General features: G+C 45.2%; 1 protein-coding gene across 1 annotated transcript in view; it reads right to left on the reverse strand.

The window, feature by feature from the left end:
* jp (junctophilin) overlaps nt 1–19,394 on the reverse strand; it is a 95,358-nt gene that overhangs the window by 13,790 nt on the left and 62,174 nt on the right. Inside the window, exons 2-5 of the mRNA XM_084590302.1 lie at nt 12,583–12,881; nt 6,638–6,808; nt 2,342–2,676; nt 1,412–1,530 (exon numbers count right to left, since the gene is read on the reverse strand). Of these exons, the coding sequence (XP_084446428.1) occupies nt 1,412–1,530; nt 2,342–2,676; nt 6,638–6,808; nt 12,583–12,881 (924 nt within the window). The remainder of the gene's footprint in view (nt 1–1,411; nt 1,531–2,341; nt 2,677–6,637; nt 6,809–12,582; nt 12,882–19,394) is intronic.

Genomic DNA, 19,394 nt, shown 5'->3' on the forward strand with positions numbered 1-19,394 from the left:
ACGTGCAGTGTCAGGCTACGGCGATGACTTAGTTAATAATAAAACAGCAACAACAACAACGGCGATGGCTTAGTTGTCTAATGCATCATCATCAGCCGGACTATACCCACTGCAGGGCCAAGGCCTCTCCCATATTCCTCCAGTTAACCCGGTCCTGTGCTAGCTGCATCCACTTGACTCCCGCGAATTTCTTAACATCATCCGCCCACCTAGCTTTCTGCCGCCCCCTGCTGCGCTTTCCTTCCCTTGGAATCCAGTTTGTTACCCTCAGCGACCATCGGTTATCCTCTTTTCGCACTACATGTCCTACCCATGCCCATTTCTTCTTCTTGATTTCCACTAGAATGTCAGTAACTTGAGTTATTTCTCTGACCCACTCTGCACGCTTCTAACGTTACCCCTACCATTTTTCGTTCCATAGCCCTCTGCGTTGTCCTCAACTTAAGTAGAACCCTTTTCGTTAGCCTCCACGTTTCAGCCCCATAGGTCAGTCTAATGCACTGACCAGGAAAGCCCACCTGTGAGCTTTACCATGGGTTCCAATCATGTTCAAAGTCGTGTGGTATTTTTCTGCTGTGTATTTTATTTATTATGCGCCCGTCACCTCTGTTTGACGTTCCATTGCGGTGACGTTGGAGCCGCTTCAGCGTCGCAGGCGTCTTCCCGGACATTCTACAGCACGCGGTCTTTTATTATGCGCATGCGTGAAAATACGGAAGTGTGCGAATAGGGAGGACCACAACAAAATTTCGGCGTTTTCTTCTCTCCGTTGTATGTTTCAGACATCGGCTGTTTTCAGCCACTATTGTAGACGGTCTGGAGGCGAGGACTGTAAGTTGATGCACTTATACCGTCGCGCATGCGCAGAACACAAAATGGCGAACCGGCGAATGGTAAGGAGGCGTCATTGCCTCAGTGCCTCACCGATTTCTCCAGAAGAACTCCCCCCCCCCCCCCCCGACCCCCCCGCACACACACACACACACATTCCGCTAAACCTTAAGAGATTGAGTTCACGCTGCAAAAACGAGATGACACCGATGACGACACCTTTCACCGTGCTCGCATTTTACTCGTGTACTGTTGTACAACACTGCTATTTAACTTTCATTTGGTTGTATTTCGAGCAGTTAGTCGAAATTAGCAGTGAGCAAGGATGGAGAGTTTAGAGATGTCTGATGACAAATCAGCGGCTGATTGCGCTTTGATAGTGACTGTATTCCGCGCGTGATTGGAGCGCAATCACCAATCGCAAGCATATTGCGGTCGCGGTTATTTCGCTCTGGAGGGAATGACAGCCTGGCAGCTGCCCTTCTCCCCCTCAAGCTGTCTGTAATTGCAGTATGCGTTGCAGTCATGTTTCAAGTTGCGTGTAAGCGGAGAACGCCAAGCAACCTCTGCGCACCTATACCTGGTGTGTAGAGTTCCGGAGCGTACTGCTTGGAAACGCTGCGCGCCACCTCTGCATCGTCTTTGGCATGCAGGGCTGCAACATCTGCCTGCTCAGCCTTGCCCCTTGCCGTTGCCGTCCTGCGAAGGAAGACGCTCTGTCAAGTTGCGCAGGCCAAAACAATGCAGCTCTGGGAAGAAAAACAGTTGGCCGCTAAAATTACGCGTGTCAGCGAGGCACGATAAAATGGGTGCGCGACAGCCGCGCAGAGTCAACGCCACATGTCATTGTTAATCAATGCGCTATATAAGCAGCATCTGCCTGAATGACACAGCAGGTAAAGCGTGTACTGCATCGCGTAGAGCCGTGAAAAACGACGTTCATCGTAAGAGGAGCTGTTGACTGTCCAGCATTTCTGCTGGAAAAGGACAGAAGAAAAGAGAGCACTGACTTCCTTCTACTTTTTTTTTTTAGAGCGAGTACAGCTTATTTTCACAGAAAATGTTACAGTGCCTCATTAAGGAGGAAGATCGAATGAACCAGGAGCAAAAGCAGAAGGGCGGATCTGTAAACATGCGCTGAAGTGTGGGATACTTGCGCCCTGAGGGGTTCTGGAAATCTTATCGAAGTCAGCGTTTACAACACCTGCAGTGCAACAGGTTACGGTAATTAAATTCTCGGTATAGCACAGCAAAAATAAGAAGCCTTGTGAAGAGTGCTTGCATGCAATGACGCTGGTAACCCGCTTATGTAGTTTCTACCAAATGCCGCGAAGTCAGTGCACTTCATTCCCTTGCTCCTCCTAGCCGCACTTGTCCATACTTTTATGCCCAAGCGTGCGGGGCTTGTAGTATTTAGACAACAAGCTCCTCCATTTTCCGGGTCACTCAAACCTTTCGATCATCGCCTACCTGCCACGCATGTGACTACAACTAGCCGCGTCGCACACACCTGGAGATGGCGATGTCAGCCTTCTGTAGCGCGATCTGCGAGGCCCGCAAGGCAGCGGCGACAGCGGCCTCAACTCGCTCGCGGAACTTGGCCGAGCGTAGCAAGAAGAGGTGCTTCTTCTTGCCCGACGTGACCAGCAGGTTGTTCTTGTACTTGCCCTCTTCCCTGGCGCCGTCCTTGAAGGTGGTGACACCGTAGCCGTACTTCTTGTTGTTGTACCACTCGCCCTCGTACTTGAGGCCGTCCGAGCGCTCGGCAATTCCGTAGCCCGAGCGTCGGTCGTTCTTCCACTCGCCCATGTACGTCTCCATGACGTTCTGGTCAGTCATGTCCTCCTGCGAAGCACCCCGCCCGGACCCTGACGGCGCAGGCTGCGGCAGCCACTCACTATTTCATGGCCCACTACGGAGGCCACGGCCGCGCGCATCCTGCATTACTCTAGGAATTGCTTACTTTTAAGAGACGGAGCCGCAATTAACGATTTTACGAATTAATCAGCTCTCCATATACGATCGCGGCTATGTAACCAAGAATATTTGGAATATTATCTGGTGCTGCTTAGAAAAGTTAGAATGACAGCATATGACAGCGCTGTGTTCGTCTGTTTATTCGTCCTATATGCGTGTGCATTAGTTCGCGCTTTTCGCGTCGTTATGCTTAACGAACCAGCCTGGTGAAGCTTTTCAATAGACAAGATGAGAGCTGCGTTTATGTTTTAAAAGGACAAAAAGAAAAATGCGCCACTCTACGTCATGCCACTTTGCCACCGCTGTCCAGCTGGGCGATGCCACAGAGCTATGCAGGAATATTTAACCATGCAGGCGGCAGTCATGACGTGAATGAAAGGGTGCGCACTTTGACACAGCCCATCCATCTTTCCAGCTGTACAGTTTCCCACACTCCTCAAGTTGCAAGAGGATGCAACGATGGCTGCCCTTTCCTACATTCGCTCTATCTAGTGCACAGAGTTCAGCTAACCGAGTGCAACTTTAGCTACAACAGTTACATTTATTTAATTTATTCACCGTAGACTGCACATATAATTATGTTAATATGTAATCAGCGGTATACTGAAATAATAACTTTTAGGCCAAACACAGAAAGCGTCGTTTCCACGCCAGAAAAAGACACTTTTCTTTCGGTTCACCACATGCGGAGCTTGTATCGTTTTTAGGCTGCACAGCGGGCATGCAAAACCCACGACACAATTCATACATGCTCGTGAAAGATTTATGAGCATCACTGTATGTCAGCATATGAAGTCAGACCGGACAGTAACACACCTTGGCTTTTATCACACAAAAATTTGGCAATTTCGGGCAATGACGCCCCAATCTCTCGCACTAAAGCCACGTCCCCACTCTAGCCTTTCCTTTTCCCTTTACACCCTCCAATGAATTTCTCACAGGTGCAGTCATGGGGCTGAAATAAAAAAAAGAATATAGTGCAACAAATTGTACAAAAAAAAATCAATTTGTTGTCCTTTCATTGACAAGAAACAGTTTTTTCTTTGAAGCCTTGTGTTATAGACGAAGAATTCAAGGGACATTTCTTCGGGTCTTAGCTGCTAACCCTTTAATGCCCAGTGCCTCGAATTAGCGACAAACCGTTTTCACGCTGTGTACTCTAAGTGCTTGCATATAAATTTTGATGTCAACGTGTGGCCAGTTGTTTCTGATAAGAGTTTTTGACATCACATTGAGGAAGCTGTGCGAGGAAAAAGGAAGCGCGAATGCGCGACTTAAGGCGCCAGCATTCATCCCGTCCTCGTGCTTATTTTCTGACTACTTTTGCGGGATACAATATAGCTTAGTTTCCGTGGGCCTTCTAGTTGGTTTCAGGCCTTCGAGTTGGTCACTCGCACAGCTAGCTGCACAAAATGGACCTAATGACTATTGTTTCGAATTCGCGACATACGGATTTCCAAACTAGCGCTAATAGATTTTAGATCTTGGATTTTGAATGTGTGAACATTACTGCGGATAAATTATTTTTTTTAAAATCACTCATAGCTTGGGCATTAAAGGGTCAAGGTGCGACTACTTGCTGAAACATAGAATAAAGGAGAGAGCGAAACAATATGGGGGAGGGGGGGGGGGGGCACTATATTTGTTGTTAATGTGAGAGCACTTCATTCCATTCCATTTTATTACCTCAGAGACCCACTACGGGTATTAAATAAGGAACCGGGTACAAACTTCAGAGTAATGAAGTGTTAAGACAACGACAGTAATTGGTAAGAGCTGAAGAATGTTTCATGTGACTGTGCTATGTTACTTCTAAATTGTTTCCCCCAACAAGCACAGATAAAAGCGCATGTTAGTTGTACATACCACATAAAATCAAAAGCAAACGCTAACGATAACGAAAGCTTACACTGCATTATCACATTTTTGGCATATTTGATTAACATGCCTTCGTGTACAAATTAGTCGGCACAACACCAACAGTGTAGTCAAGACCCGGTTTAACGAAAATAAAAAAGAATGTTCACTCATTTTGAGGCAAGGCTTGTGATAAGCGTTTGTTCTCGTTGTAACCAATAAGTATACAGACTTGTGAATAACTAATGGCGCTGTAAAGTACAGAAGAGGAAACCAGCATACGGCGTAACCTTCTACACGGGTAAGGAACAAAACATGCTCAAGACAAACGAACAACCAAACAAACAGGCAAACAAAAGCTCAAACAAACAGAAAAATGGGCAAGCAGTGTTACTTTTTCCGAGTACAGCCGTCTTGTTTTAACGAAATTACGCATTTGCCGGTATCAAAGGTGCCTTCCTTTGTCCTTTTGCGGCTAAGACGAATTGCACAAATTTATACACCAAGTAAACCATAAGGCATTGCTCAGTCTTCAGTGCATGAAAAGGTCGAATAATAACGCTAAAAGGAGCGTTCACGGAAACCACAATCCCACCAAACCAGAAAATGGAAGGATGAACATGTCTGCATGTTAGCAACTTGACGAATGTGCTGACATTTTTGTTTTTGTGTCTGCTACATCGGTGTGGTGGTGTAAAGTTTAGAGGAAGCCCTCAAGCTAGAGTTGGATTTGTAATTAAGGGAGTAATTCCACATTAACTTCTTCCAAACGACATTAACGTCCTCCATGTGGCTACAAAGGGAAGTATGCAGTTTTCACAGCAACGTTCTGCTTAAGAACTATACTATAGAGTCGAGGGCTATTATGATACCGACACCGTTCCCACTTCGACTTGCTGATCAATTCTTTTTCACCTTACCATCTGACCTACTAGCGATTTTCGCTAGCTCAGTTGGTAGAGCGACTGTCCACACAGGCTGTGGTCCCGGTTTCGAACCCAAAACGAGAAAGAATTTTCCTTCTACTAAAAATTTCTATGCAATTTATGAAGCTTTCCTTTGTAGCTTAATAGCTGCGTTTGGTAGGACGTAAGTTAATGAATATTTACTCCCTTATTGTAGCTGGTGTCGTATAAATCATGGAATTGGGCGGGTTGAAAGAGTGGTACAAGTTGACCTTAGTCACAAATATAGATCAATATTATTAACGCAATTCCGCCTGCAGTATAACCTTGCTTGACTGATTGCTACCTATGATGTTCACACGCATTCCCAACAAAGTTCACAATAGGTATCAATATTTCACATTTGTAACATAATTATTATTATTATTATTTTAACTCAGTTTTTTTTGTAGATGGCAGCATTGCACATTCCACCGGCCATAGAGGCATGCAGCTATGGAGCACTATAATGTAGCTTTGTGCCAAGCCTTGCAGACGCGTAGCAAAGCCGACTTGCAGGCAGCCCTCGCAGCGACGTGTTTCACTGCCCTCTCGCGAGATGGCGCCAGCGTGCCGCAAATGCTGCAAGCACTGGACAACGCGAACCACCCGCGTGGCGCCATCTGAAGCGGGTTAGAGTAAACGAAGGAAGCGCGCATAAAAGGAACAGAGACTGCCGTGTCAGGAGAAGGCAAAAAGAAAAAAATGAAAAAAAAAAAAAAAGAGCTCTAGCATGGACTTCAAAAGAGACAAAGAGGGGGAAAAAAACAAAAATAAATAAATAAATAAAAAGGCATGCAGCAGCATCTGCAGGCCAGCGCTTAAGCCCTTCTCGAGCAGGCAGTAAGCAGCCACTGCAATCAGCGCCGCTTATATATATATATCTTTTATTCCCTGGCAGCCGTGGCGACGGCATTGAGCACGCAGGGCTGCGCTCGTTAGACCGGGTTTCGACTCTCGTGCGTAGCTCCGCACGCGCGAACAGAGGCATGCAGAGTAAGGGAAAAAACAATGAAAAAGGCACAAACTTGTGACACGAAGGAGGCGTTTGAATCGGTGTGCGCTTCTGTGAGCCCAGACTGGGCAGACTCAGAGCTGGCCGAGCTCATATTTGAGCCCGACGAACGCAGCGACGAGCCCGAGCTCACACCCCGCTTATCGATGTCGCCTGTGCTGTGCTGCTTCTTGATTCGGAGGCCCTGGAAGCAAAGTGCTCACACAGTGAGTTGCCGGCGCCGCGACGCCTGAGCCGCGCCCGTGCAAACACGCCCTCACACGCCGCGCATCACTGCGGTGTGGGAACCGTCAGTCGAGTCTTGTGCAACACCCTCTGGGAGGTCCCGCATGCTTTTGTCGGCCCGCTGTATGTGTCCGCACAGACACGCGGCTCTCGTTAACTCGAGTATGCGCTGCCAATGCATTAACGCGCTACTAGCGGATCAGTTTACCTTATAGTTAGACGCTAACGCACTCATCGCGCTGCCTCATGGAGCTGAAACAAGTGGTAAAAAAAGCAACGAAATTAAACGGTTGGTAGTCAGTGATGCACGCTGAGAAGCTTGCTAGAAGTGAACGAATGTAACAGCAAATCTGGGCTACTTCTTCATAATTTTACTTTCATAAATATTTTGGCGGGCGTCTGTGCTAAAGGAGACGAAATAAAATAAAAACGAAAGCAATCATGTTATCTGCAAGCATATTTATTGGACTAAGCATGTTAAAGAAAAGAAAGATAGGTCCGTAATGCTAGAGAAATCGTTGAGAAAGCTCTTGTCTCTTTGCCGTGACGGTTCTAACAACACTGCTCGTCCGACAGAAAAAAGTTACGAAGTCTTCCTGGCAAAAAAAAATACTGAATGTGTCAAACAAACTTGCGGGCAAGCAATCGCCCGAGGTCTTCAATATCCCAGTAATGTTGTTTATCTCACACGCAGTAAATAAGGACGAAGAATAAAGCAATAGAGAGAAATAAAGGCCACTATTTGATGGTCGCTCGTTGCAGATGTCGCAACAAAACTCAGATCGGGAGCTATTCACTCGGTTTACGACGTGGGCTGCTACTATACTGCTGCGCAATAGAAAACCACGATATAACGTAAGTTCGGCTCCTACTAGAGACAAAGAAGCTTGCGGCTGGCAATTCGAAACAGGTTTCACGCTTCGATGTCAGTTGCTTCTAGGAATCTGTCTGAAATTCGTCCGCTGGGAATGTCCCTAAGTGAAGTTTTATGTGCACTGTCATTCAGACCGCGAGAGGAAGTTTCCAAAGAACCCTGTTCCTAGTTTCCCGCCCTGTTGTCTTTTGTACTGTCATTTTCGAACAGACGCTTGCCAATTGCTGAGGTCTGTATACAGAGGCGCAACTCACCGACCCTAGTCTTAGTTTGCTTTCGTTATTCTTTGACTACATGAAGAGAGGGTTTGATTCATACACTTGGTTGAAGTCTGGCGCCCCCTTCTCTTGTCTAATATGATTGTGTTTTGGTGAGCGAATATATATTTTAGGATAAATAATAATGGCTCCATAACCAAAGGCAGATTTAAAGAGGTTGGGACAGTAGCCTCCATCCCTCCCCAAGCAGAAATGTTTACATGAGAAAATCATGCTGAAGCCCATTTCTTTCGACCAAAAGGTTCACGAAAGATATAGTTCAAAATGGGACTACCTCCTATCCTCCCATTCTAATAGCCATCCATAAATCCGTCTCTGCCCATAACAAAACTGATGCTCATCGTTCCATGCAGCACTATTCTATATCATACTTCATTATCTTGTGCTCCTGTACTTTTGGTTCCAATACTACAATAGATTCTGGTACAGTAATATTTCCTTATACACTGCTGCTTCGAGGTTATCGCTCCTCCGTTGTGCTTTTTCCTCGTACTGAAACACCCGGAAATGATTATTTATCACGCCGTTCAACATAAATTACTTATAAATTACTTCAAATATAATATTTTAGTTTCATATGACAACGCGGTGTGCACTTTAAACTGCCGGAATACAGTCGTCAATGTATGCTGCCCAGCCGTCGGTTTCAGCGCTCGCTCCAAACCCCTAATGCTTCACCTTACAAAGACTATGACAGCGGTGAAGCCCGCTTTAGGTAGTGAAGAATCGCTTCGTTGATTCCGCTCTCGTGAAAGGCGCTTTCACCAGCAAGGCATGCAACAATACACACCTCTGCGATTCGCAGTTCAAGCGTCTCATAGCGTCCTGGTATTACATAGCGATTGTTTTCTTTTTGTGTGTGTTTCTTCCCCTTTCCTCCCCTGTGTGTGTGTGTTTTTTTTTTTTTTTTCATACGCTTGCTGATCACTTACATGGCTGGTCAAGCAGTGTAAAATCACTGCTTTTTCTCGCCATCCCCAGTTCGTAAGTGCAAACTGAAAACTGAAATAAGACTGACTGACTGACTGACTGACTGACTGACTGACTGACTGACTGACTGACTGACTGACTGACTGACTGACTGACTGACTGACTGACTGACTAGGCTGGACTGAGTGACTGAACTGAAAGACTGACTGACTTTGACTGACTTACTGGGCTGGACTGAAGGACTGAACTGAAAGACTGACTGATTTTGACTGACTTGCTAGGCTGTACTGAAAGACTGACTGATTTTGACTGACTTACTGGGCTAGACTGAATGACTGAACAGAAAGACTGACTGACTGACTGACTGACTGACTGGGCTGGACTGTGTGACTGAACTGAAAGACTGACTGACTTTGACTGACTTACTGAGCTGGACTGAGTGACTGAACTGAAAGAGTGACAATTTGACTGACTGACTGACTGACTAACTGATTGACTGACTGGTCTGGACTGAGTGACTGAACTAAAAGACTGATTGACTTTGACTGACTTACTGGGCTGAATGACTGAACAGAAAGGCTGACTGACTTTGACTGACCGACTGGGCTGGACTAGTGAATGAACTGAAATACTGATCACTGACTTGACTTTGACTGACTGACTGAATGGGCTGAACTGAGTGACTGAACTGAAAGACTGACTGACTGGGCTGGACTGAGTGACTGAACTGAAAGATTGACTGATTTTGACTGACTTGCTAGGCTGTACTGAATGACTGAACTGAAAGACTGACCCATTTTGACTGACTTACTGGACTAGACTGAATGGCTTTGACTGACTGACTGGGCTGGACTGAGTGGCTGAATTGAAATACTGACTGACTGATTGACTTATTTGACTTTGACTGACCGACCGACCGACCTGATCTGATCTGACCTGACCCAAATGACTGACCTGACTTGACCAACTGACTGTTGCTCATTTCTCTCAGTCTCTACATCTTCTCTCTCCCTTCTGCTGCATAAAATGCGACGAAATTCGGATCCATCGTAAAGCACAAACGGCTACTCCTTCAGTGCTCTCAGACAAATTTTGTATTTCCTCACTATGGGCTTCGGCAGATGACCTGTTGATTCTAAGTGGCAAAGCACCATGTTAAGGAGGAATTTACTCTACACCTGCTTGAACTGTCTGCAAAAAAGTAATATTGACTGCCAACGTCTGAAAGTCGACGTTGTTGCTGAGGTTTCAGCGGTAGTACCTTGCATTTAGTGCCGGAACTTCTCGCAGAGTCTTGTACTCAGCTAAGATCGCCTTCCTCTTTGTCCTTTATTTTGAAAAGTTGTATTCATGCAGTTCCGACATTAGGATAAAATCACTAGAGCGAGGTAGCGAACATAACGAGCAGAGCTAGTCAAAACGTTGATAGTATCTAGCCTGATATATATATATATATATATATATATATATATATATATATATATATATATATATATATATATATATATATATATATATATATATATATATATATATATATATATATATATATATATATATATATATATAAACAGGATGTCACACAACTTTCCCGATTATGTATTTTATTCTAACGGTTTCGGACGATGAACCGTCCGAAACCGTTAGAATAAAATACATAATCGGGAAAGTTGTGTGACATCCTGTTTGAATTTATCTCTGGTTCATTAGTCACAAACAAACCATATATATATATATATATATATATATATATATATATATATATATATATATATATATATATATATATATATATATATATATATATATTACTAGACTCTCTTCCTGTCCGCGCAGTAACCTCGTCTGCTCTTCCAGCAGAACTGTGCAATAATTAATCAGCGACGTATGGTATATAGTCTAATGTTTTTCTTTCAGTTTTTAAGAAACGTCTCAATCAATGTTTTCTGCGATATGTGAAAAGAAAAAAAAAATCCCACAGAGCAGCATATAGGGGTTTCCTGGGGGCCATATTTCGTAGCGATTCGTCTCGTTATTCAACCGTTTTTTTTTTCTTCTTCTTATTGATCCGTACAAATTTCAGCACTGGAGAAGTGAGTGACAATTGTATAACTTCAAGACATGATGTCACAAGCCACAACTAATGATAGTACGATGAAAGAAGAATGAATTGGGGATCAGAAATATCTACAGGATGCAGCTCCTGTTTGGCCGCGTTCGATGAACTGAGAAACACAGAAAGGTTGGATGAGATTGAACTCCGTCTAAGTTAACTCGAATTAAGGGAAGCTGTTTGCCGTAAGAATAAGGCGTAATATAGGCAAATGAGTAGAGCAGAAGTAGGCGATAGCCGCGAAAGCTGCCGTAACACGCCGGTAGAATAATTTCCCCCATTTGCATTGATTTCTACAAGAGCCGGAGAGGAATACACTGTTTGCATCATTGTTATTAGGTATAATATATATAATTTACTGACAACGACGATTTACTATTTTTCCAACTCGCACATGCACACAGGAAGCTACTTTGCTGTAGGGTAATTTTGCTGCAAGGTTGGGAAAACGAGAAGTTAAAATGAATTATATACGTGCACTAGACAATTAGCCAAACTTGTGTCTGCTGTGCACGTGCGTATTAGAAAACAGCAACAACAATAATAAATTTTCACAATCCAGCTACAGGCAATGCACGGGGGTGCATTTCTTGCGCATCTTTTAATCTGTGTTTTCCAGATAGATCTCTTTACATTGACTTACGCATTGCCGCAACTAATCTGAGACCCCTGCATTTTTTACCTCGGTCAACGAAATTGGTCCAAATGCGAGCAGGGGCCTCTGTGATCACTTTTCAGCGGTTCGACCAGTGGAAAATATAATTATGTGAATTGTTTCAACAAATGGTTCTTAATTTTTGACCAGAATTGAAGACGCTCAGGACGGCGTGGCTTTATTTGACTGCGATTTTGCGTGGTATCTTTCTGCGCTATTTTTGCAAGATCTCGCCAAAATCGCGCCTCGGTATAGTTTCTGGTCAGGCCGTAATTCCGAATTTATTTACTCGCACGCACGCGTGAACAGAGATGAACACACGAGTAGCCAAGAAAATAAATTTCTCTGCCGAAGGCGCTCGCAGAAAATATTTTGACTTGATATAAAATGCGCCTAGTACTCTGGGCTTCATGTCTCTCTAGGAGTTGATTGTGTAAAAGCGACAACTTTTGGACCTGTGATAAGTGGTTTGCATACCAGGCAGTGAGAGAACTTTTTCAACTAGTGAACTCGGCTCTGCGCGAGCTGCCTGCACTAGCAGCGCTGCCTAACAGTGGTCAATGAGGGCGCTCCGTTGCGGCGGCATTGTGGTTCCCTTAACAACATTTTTTGATTTGCGAGCACTCTCGCTGAGATACTCGCACTGCTCTCAGATTCACTGGTTTTTACAGACAGAGCACGAAACTATTAGGTGATTCTACCAGCATGGTAGCGCTAGAACGGAAAAGAGATGCAATAAAAACGTAATATAAGTTTTTTTGCCCAAACGTGCGAATGACGGCGCGAAAAACACCAGATGAAAGAGATCACCCGTTCTGTCAGTGGGATGATGAAAAAAAAAATAAAATAAAAGGAAAAAAGATTGAGGCCCTTAAAGGCGCACCTGGAGGATGGACTTCTTGAAGTTGGACGACTTCTCGACCAAAGAGCGGCGACGCTGCGGTGGCTCGTCGCTTCGCGCCTTGAGCACGAAGCCGCCGCGGCAGTCGTCGATCTTTCTGTCCCTCTCGGAGGCCGGGTCCACGGGGTGGCTGCTGCTGTCCAGCGACGTCTGCGAGGTGCGAACCTCCACTTTGCCACCGGAGCTTGGGTTCCGGTTGTGCGCCGCCAGCCCGAAGGGGGCGCTCGACCGGACGCCGTAGCCGTGACGCGTGCCGCGCAGCCACTGGCCCTGGTAGGTGCCTGCACAGACAACCTCTCTGCTGCACCACCGCTAAAGAAGCCTTTCCCATGACATCAGACTGCTTATCGGCGATTACTATTTATTATAACGATACACTAATAGCGCACTATACACGTCAGTGATAACAAGACGACAAAACCAGCGCTAGTATAATTCGAGTTTTATGCACCCTAGAAAGACTTGGACCAGTTCCTTTTTTTTTATGGAGCTTGTAAGCGAGCAGAATATAAGAAAAATCGCATTTGTCCGCTAACCGATACTGTATCGCGCCACTTTCTTTTTAATGCTCATCTTTTAAAACATCCACCCTTTCTCTTCGCTGTTTAGAGCAGGCGCTGAAATCACGTTCACTCTGCCAAACCTCAAAAGAGTCAACTGATGGGATAGTTGGTGGGATAGTTGATCAGCCATTGTAACGATATCACTTAGCGCACAGCACACACCACCAGGCAAAAGAAAGAAACTAACAGGACGTAAACACCGGCGCTCTACACACCTTCATTCTTTCTTTCGATAAATAAGTTGTGAATAGCGCTCGCGTTTCCTCCTGTGTGTTTCTTTCTTTTGTCTGGTGGTGGTGCGTTTTGCGCTAAGTGATACTATTGCAATATCTGCCAAACCCATTACTGTGACCGTCACGGCATTGACAAACGACGGAAGTAGTTCAACAATACAGTAAATTCAGTCCAAACAGTGCTGCCAAAAATTTTGTCTTGACCTTTGGGCTACATTCATCAAGTTTCATTGCCGCTTTGCTCGTGGCTGCATGTAACAAAGGCACTTATGCTGCAAAATACCAAACCTAAGCCTTGCTTCACACCAATAAAAAAAAAAAAAGGACGCATGGACACAAACGAACAGGCAGTGTGAAGGAGTGCATCAACACGACGAGGGAAATGAAAGAGTGAGACAAAAGGGAGTGCCCCAGTAGCTACATATATCTACAGAGTACCAGGCACATAAAACAGCAGTCAATATGTCTTGACTTTCAGCAGCATATGATTCGTGGAAACCACTTTTACTGCGTTGAACTCCCACGGCTCAAGAGCAATGCCACGCATCTCGTCTCATTTGTTTGACGTACGTACGTATTGTGATTATTTTTTAATGGTCCTCTCGAAAACTACATACACACACAAAAAAAAGAAGAGGAAGCCCGGACCAGTAAACGCTTTATAGGGCTTGAAGCCAATTAAATATACATAAAAGAGAGCAAAAGCTCAAGGGTAAAAAAAGCAACAATTTTTTGTTGCAAAACAGGGAAATACAATCATAAAACTACTACTAATAAAAAAACAAAGTTAGTGTCGCAAGGTGGTCCATGCTGGCGTTAAAAAAAAAGAAAAAGAAATGCACCTCCAGAAAGTGGAAAGTAGGCGAAAATGTTAAAAATAGAGCCTCTTTGCACTCTTATAGGCGAAAAATTCAGCCCGCAAATAAATTAAACGGTCCTCAATAAGCATGACAAACTCATCGATTTTATTAGCGAGTGCAGAAAAACCTGGTAAAATATTTAGGGGAATCCTCCAAGGTGGAGCAGATTTGTAATAAGGGAGTAATTACTCGTTGAAATCCACCCAAGAGCAGCCATGCAGCTACAAAGGTTAAATAAAAATTAGTCCTGGTCCGGGGACGAATTTTTCTTCAACTACGAAGTTTCTGAGAAAGCTGTATAGCTTGCTTTTGCAGCCGTATATGACTGCGCTTGTGTGGATGTCAATGAGTTATTACTCCCTTATTACAGATAAACCTCTGTGTGCGCATGAGCGCCAGTGCAAAAGAGTCAAAATAACGACAACTGTGCTCTTTCAATTAGCTGCACTTGTACTGTATGTCCCCGGATAACAGATATAACATTTCAAACAAAGCATAGTAGTAATTACCTTGTCTAGGTGTTTTCCAATGCACGACGAAAAACATATTTCATGAATATGAGTATTATTCATTTTCTGGAGGGCAGGAACGCTCGTACTGTCACTACTGCGGCATGAGTGTCGCTTGAATCCGGAAAACTTCCTTTTTCAGAGGTAGCTGGTATAATAAATTAGTTTTAAAACATTCTTGGGAAACATGCAGAACTATAATTCATTCTGGTTTTATTTTCTAGTAGTTCCTACAAGGCGGCGGCATGTAACAGACAAGTATATACGCTTTAGTCCAACGTGAAATAAAAGAAAATCTAGAGTAAGAGCGAAGCTTCTGCGAGCAACTTGGCTTGAGAGACGCACTTACTGGGAAAGGCTTTTACCCCGTCTGTTGTGGGAATTTTTTTTTTTTATAACTGCAGTCATACCCTTACTACGATATGCCGACCTTCTGTGTGAAACCAATGCCCGCCTGTCTAGAGCTACAAAAGATGGCGTCTTTCTTCCGCAGGTCTCCTAAATAGAGACAGACGAGTCTAGAACGCCATTTTAGTCCTGGCAATCGAAAGTGCCACGCTGAGAGGACTAACGTTTTAAAATAAAACGCGAAAAGTGCTCGCTCGCAGTGGAAGAGTGGGCCCTCCGGCACGAGGAGCGCGTGAAAGCAGATCGACGCAGTACGCTAGAAGCGAATCTCGATTTCATCGCGAATCACAAATTGGGTCGGTCGGTCAGAGTCAACAAATCCTCCGGAGTCCGTTTGACACATCCTCAAGCGCCGTTAGTGCATGGACCGAGCCCGGGGCGAAGAGGGTACAGCAGGCGTATACACGGCGACATATAGCACAGAACCATCCGATCAACGTCACCTCCCGAGAGCTGCTGGTCGGCGGCCGCCGATGTGAAAGGGCTGGTGCGGAGGGCGCCTTTCCAGAGTGGCCCCTTCGCGAACACAGTGCCGCGCAAAGAGTGCGGATAGCCGCCGTATATAGACTTTTGCGCCCTCCTTCGGTGTGTACGTCTGAATGTGACAGCTAGTCACGTCATGTTCGCAGCCCCGTTTGTCAGCGACGGACGTGCGGCCTTCCACTCGACGTCACCCCTTATCATGCGAAAGAAGGGAACAGAAATGCATCGTGTTTGCTGAAGTGTTGGTGAGCGAGGATGAGCACTGCACATATGCATAGGAAAGAGGGTGGGAAAGTTTCTTCGGTAATCTGGCGAACCGGACTGAGCAGGCCAAAGGCTCTGAGGAGTCACTGGAGAGATTATCAAGGCGTCGCCGAGAGACTGAGGGTAAACAGCGCAAAAAAGACAAGGACATAAGTAAGAGGACACAAGACGAGGACATACTGGTGCCCCGAGTCCATTCTACTTTCCATAATGCTGCCCCTCGAAACGGGCCTTGCGTTTTCGCGTCCCTTTTATTTTTTTTCTTTCTTTCGAACCACTTCGCCAGGATGTGCTTTGAGCACGACGACAACCGCAGGCTGTGGCGATGGGTCGTAGTGAAGAAAGGGGAAGGGAGGGGAGGGGGGTGCTGCCGCCAATGTGGAGCAGTCGAGGCAAGGACCAGCGAGGCTGCGGGCTCCCGCGTGACGCTCGGCCTAGAGTGCGATCGATTCGCCTCTCAGGGAGCAGGCGCCGACCGCCTGCTGAATGGTGCGAGCGGAAGCACGCCGTTCACAACGCGCTGGCCCCATTTCCGCGTGTACGCGCCGGGCGACACGACAACGCCGCGCCACGGCACGTCCAACGCTCGCCCGGCCTCAGGACGCTGCGAGGTCATGAGAAGCGAAATGAAAAAAAAAAAAAAAAAAGAAAGAAAAGTACCGAAGTTTTAAGCTGATTTAGCTGCACCCAGCCCGTCAGCACAAGTTCTCCTTTCCATAAGAGTGATGTTTGTCATGTATGCTTCGCCGAGAGACAAAAACTAATTAAAGACCAAGTGCTATTGAGCACTTGGTCTGGCGACCAGGACGAGTTAGTTGTTCTGACAACAGCCAGCTACTCCAGGAAAATGATGAAGGAAATGAACAGGGAAAGTGGACAAGGCAACAGAAGCGGAGAAGAGTTTTCTTGATTTGCATAAAGCAGGGTATACCTGAGACAAGAGAGCGTATGGTGGAGTGGGAAGTGTCAGGTGAGCGTCTTTTTTTTTTCTCTCTCTCTCTTTTCTTTAAAAGAAAAATGCGTGTTGAAACTTAACTCAAGGCTTTCACAAAGGGCTAGTCAAGTGCTGGGAAGTGTGAGGAAGGCCACAGTAGAAGCCTCCGCATTAATTTATGTAACCGGAAAGCACCTTTAATTCCACTAGTCCGTTGCAGTAAAACTCATATAAAAGCATCCTACGCACTATAACGCTTATTGCAGATTTGGTACTGATGTGACTAAAATTAGTCCATGAAATGTGCACAAAAGCTGTGTTTTAAAAAAAAATAATAATTAAGTTGAGAGTAACAGTATTTAGAGTCATGAAAACGCCCAGGAAAGAGCTCATTTTTTGTGGTTAAATAAAAAAAAAAAAGTTTACTTTCTGGAAGTGCTGAGCGGCGACGCCGGTCTTGGGGAGTGAAAGCAGAGGCCTAACGGCTTGCACGAGCCTTTGTCACGGGCGACGCCGAGGTTTGCATCTGACGCATTATAAGTTTGGCAATATTGTCTATCGGCACCTTTCACAACCGCCACAATTGATCCAACCGAGGTTTTGAATAATTTCCAGGTTAGTTCTAGCTACGTTGTGTACATATCAAAGAGGGGTAATCAAGGTTGCTCAAGCAGTCAAAATACTTTCAAAACTAATTTATAACAAGAAAATTGAACACCTTATAGCTCACAATCGAGCTACCAGTTTAGTCAATAGTACGATTTCGTGATTTTTCCCCATAGCTTTCACTAAGCTTTGCTTAAGGGTGCCAAATCGACCCGTTAATCCCCCCCCCCCCCTCCTCTTCTAATTTCGTATAGAGGGTAAATAATTTTGTTTCGCCATAAAACAGGCGGGTAAAAAAAAAATAAGCGCATTTTTTTGCCTCTTTATTGACTAGTGCAGGGAAAACGCTCATAAAGTAAGGAACGCCGATCACATCGCCATCAATTTCTGCGTTAGGTGAAACTCTGTAGTTTGAAATTTTGTGGCTATGTCCATTTATTAGGCAATAAAATACGCACTCATTGCACAGCAGTTTAAACTCGTGGCGTTAATGATAGCATCGAATGCATACGGGCATTTTGACCGTCTACAGTAACGGGCTCGCAGTACAGAATTAGCCCTATTTGTTCGTAAAATAAACTGCACTAGACGTCATCGTGGTTCGCTTATGAATATAGCACCCGTCTTTCGTATTCCGTTCTTTCCTGGCTTATGCGAGCTCTGTATTCAGTGGATTACAGCCGTTTCCTTATTTGAACGCTGTAATCAGTTGAAGTATGCCGACATCAGTTTATCATAGAAGTTCGTTCTGCAACCATATGTAGCGAGTACCTGACGGAATAACCTGGTAATTCGTTCTGTCCATGTTCATGAAGCGCAAAAATACCCGTGTGATATAATGTGCGTCCCTAGCTTTCAAGAAGTTCCCGTGTAATTCAATCCTTAATTCGCCCGTTGTGGCTGCAGTACCGATGCGGGCTCCTTATATAGCAACCAGTGACATGTTTCACTCTATTCAGAAGAAAATAAATGTGATGATAATAATTAAGCGCCGCATACACTTGTAGTGCTCTTCTTGATCTGAAGGTTTTTCTGAACGACAAACCACGTTTCCAGAGTCGTCTATTACCCATCACAAATATTGTGTAATAAAAAGCCTCTGCTGACCTAACTCTTACTTAAAAATTTATCACCCTCGAAAGACTGGAGCGTGACGGGAAAACACGTTTAGCCCTTGATCATGGATGAGTCCCATGGATTCAAGCGCTTCGTTCTTGAAGCACATGACACTACCTCTGCGATCAACGCTGTGCCAAGCAAGGATGTCCCGGCGATGATAAGCACGCCGCGCTTCGTGACTACTTCGCTTCAATTAGCTTCCCGATATGCAGCGTAAAGTAGGGAGGCGGATGAATATTGGGCGAGAACAAGAGCGGTTGTGCATTTTAAATTTCAGCCTACGGCTGCAGCGAGCGACGGAAAGTGAAATGACCATTGTAAGGTGAAGAGATAGAAAGTGGTCAGCATTGAAAGTGGTCAGCAAATCAAACCTATATAGTTAGAATATTCTGGCTGAAATTAAGGGGAAAAAAAAGAGGAAGCATCAAGCTTTTGCAGCAGAAGCAGGTTCTGTTAACGTTTAATTTCCCATCGCGCCTTATAGAGGGAACCCTGCACAATCTGTTTATTCCGGGGCACTGGCGTCATTCCGTTCACACCATGCATTGAGAGTATCGGCTAATCCCTACTCTCAAACATCCCCCCCGGCTGGCTTCAGCACGTCACCGCTCTCTCCGTTCAGACCTCCTCCTCTTAGGTTCCACGTCACTACTGTGAATGGTGATGTTACATCACTGTCTAATGGGAAGGATCCAGTGGGCGTCAAACCTACCAGTAAGTGCTGGAACGATCTGCCCCTGCGTGAAAAGCAGTCGTACGAAGGCCACCTCATGAGCGTGCCTCCAGTCGAAGCTGTCCTGGCGCGAACATGACGG

The sequence above is a fragment of the Amblyomma maculatum genome, chromosome 1 (genome assembly GCF_055883805.1).
Source record: "Amblyomma maculatum isolate TAMU_Amacu chromosome 1, ASM5588380v1, whole genome shotgun sequence".
In the NCBI taxonomy this organism is placed as follows: domain Eukaryota; kingdom Metazoa; phylum Arthropoda; class Arachnida; order Ixodida; family Ixodidae; genus Amblyomma; species Amblyomma maculatum.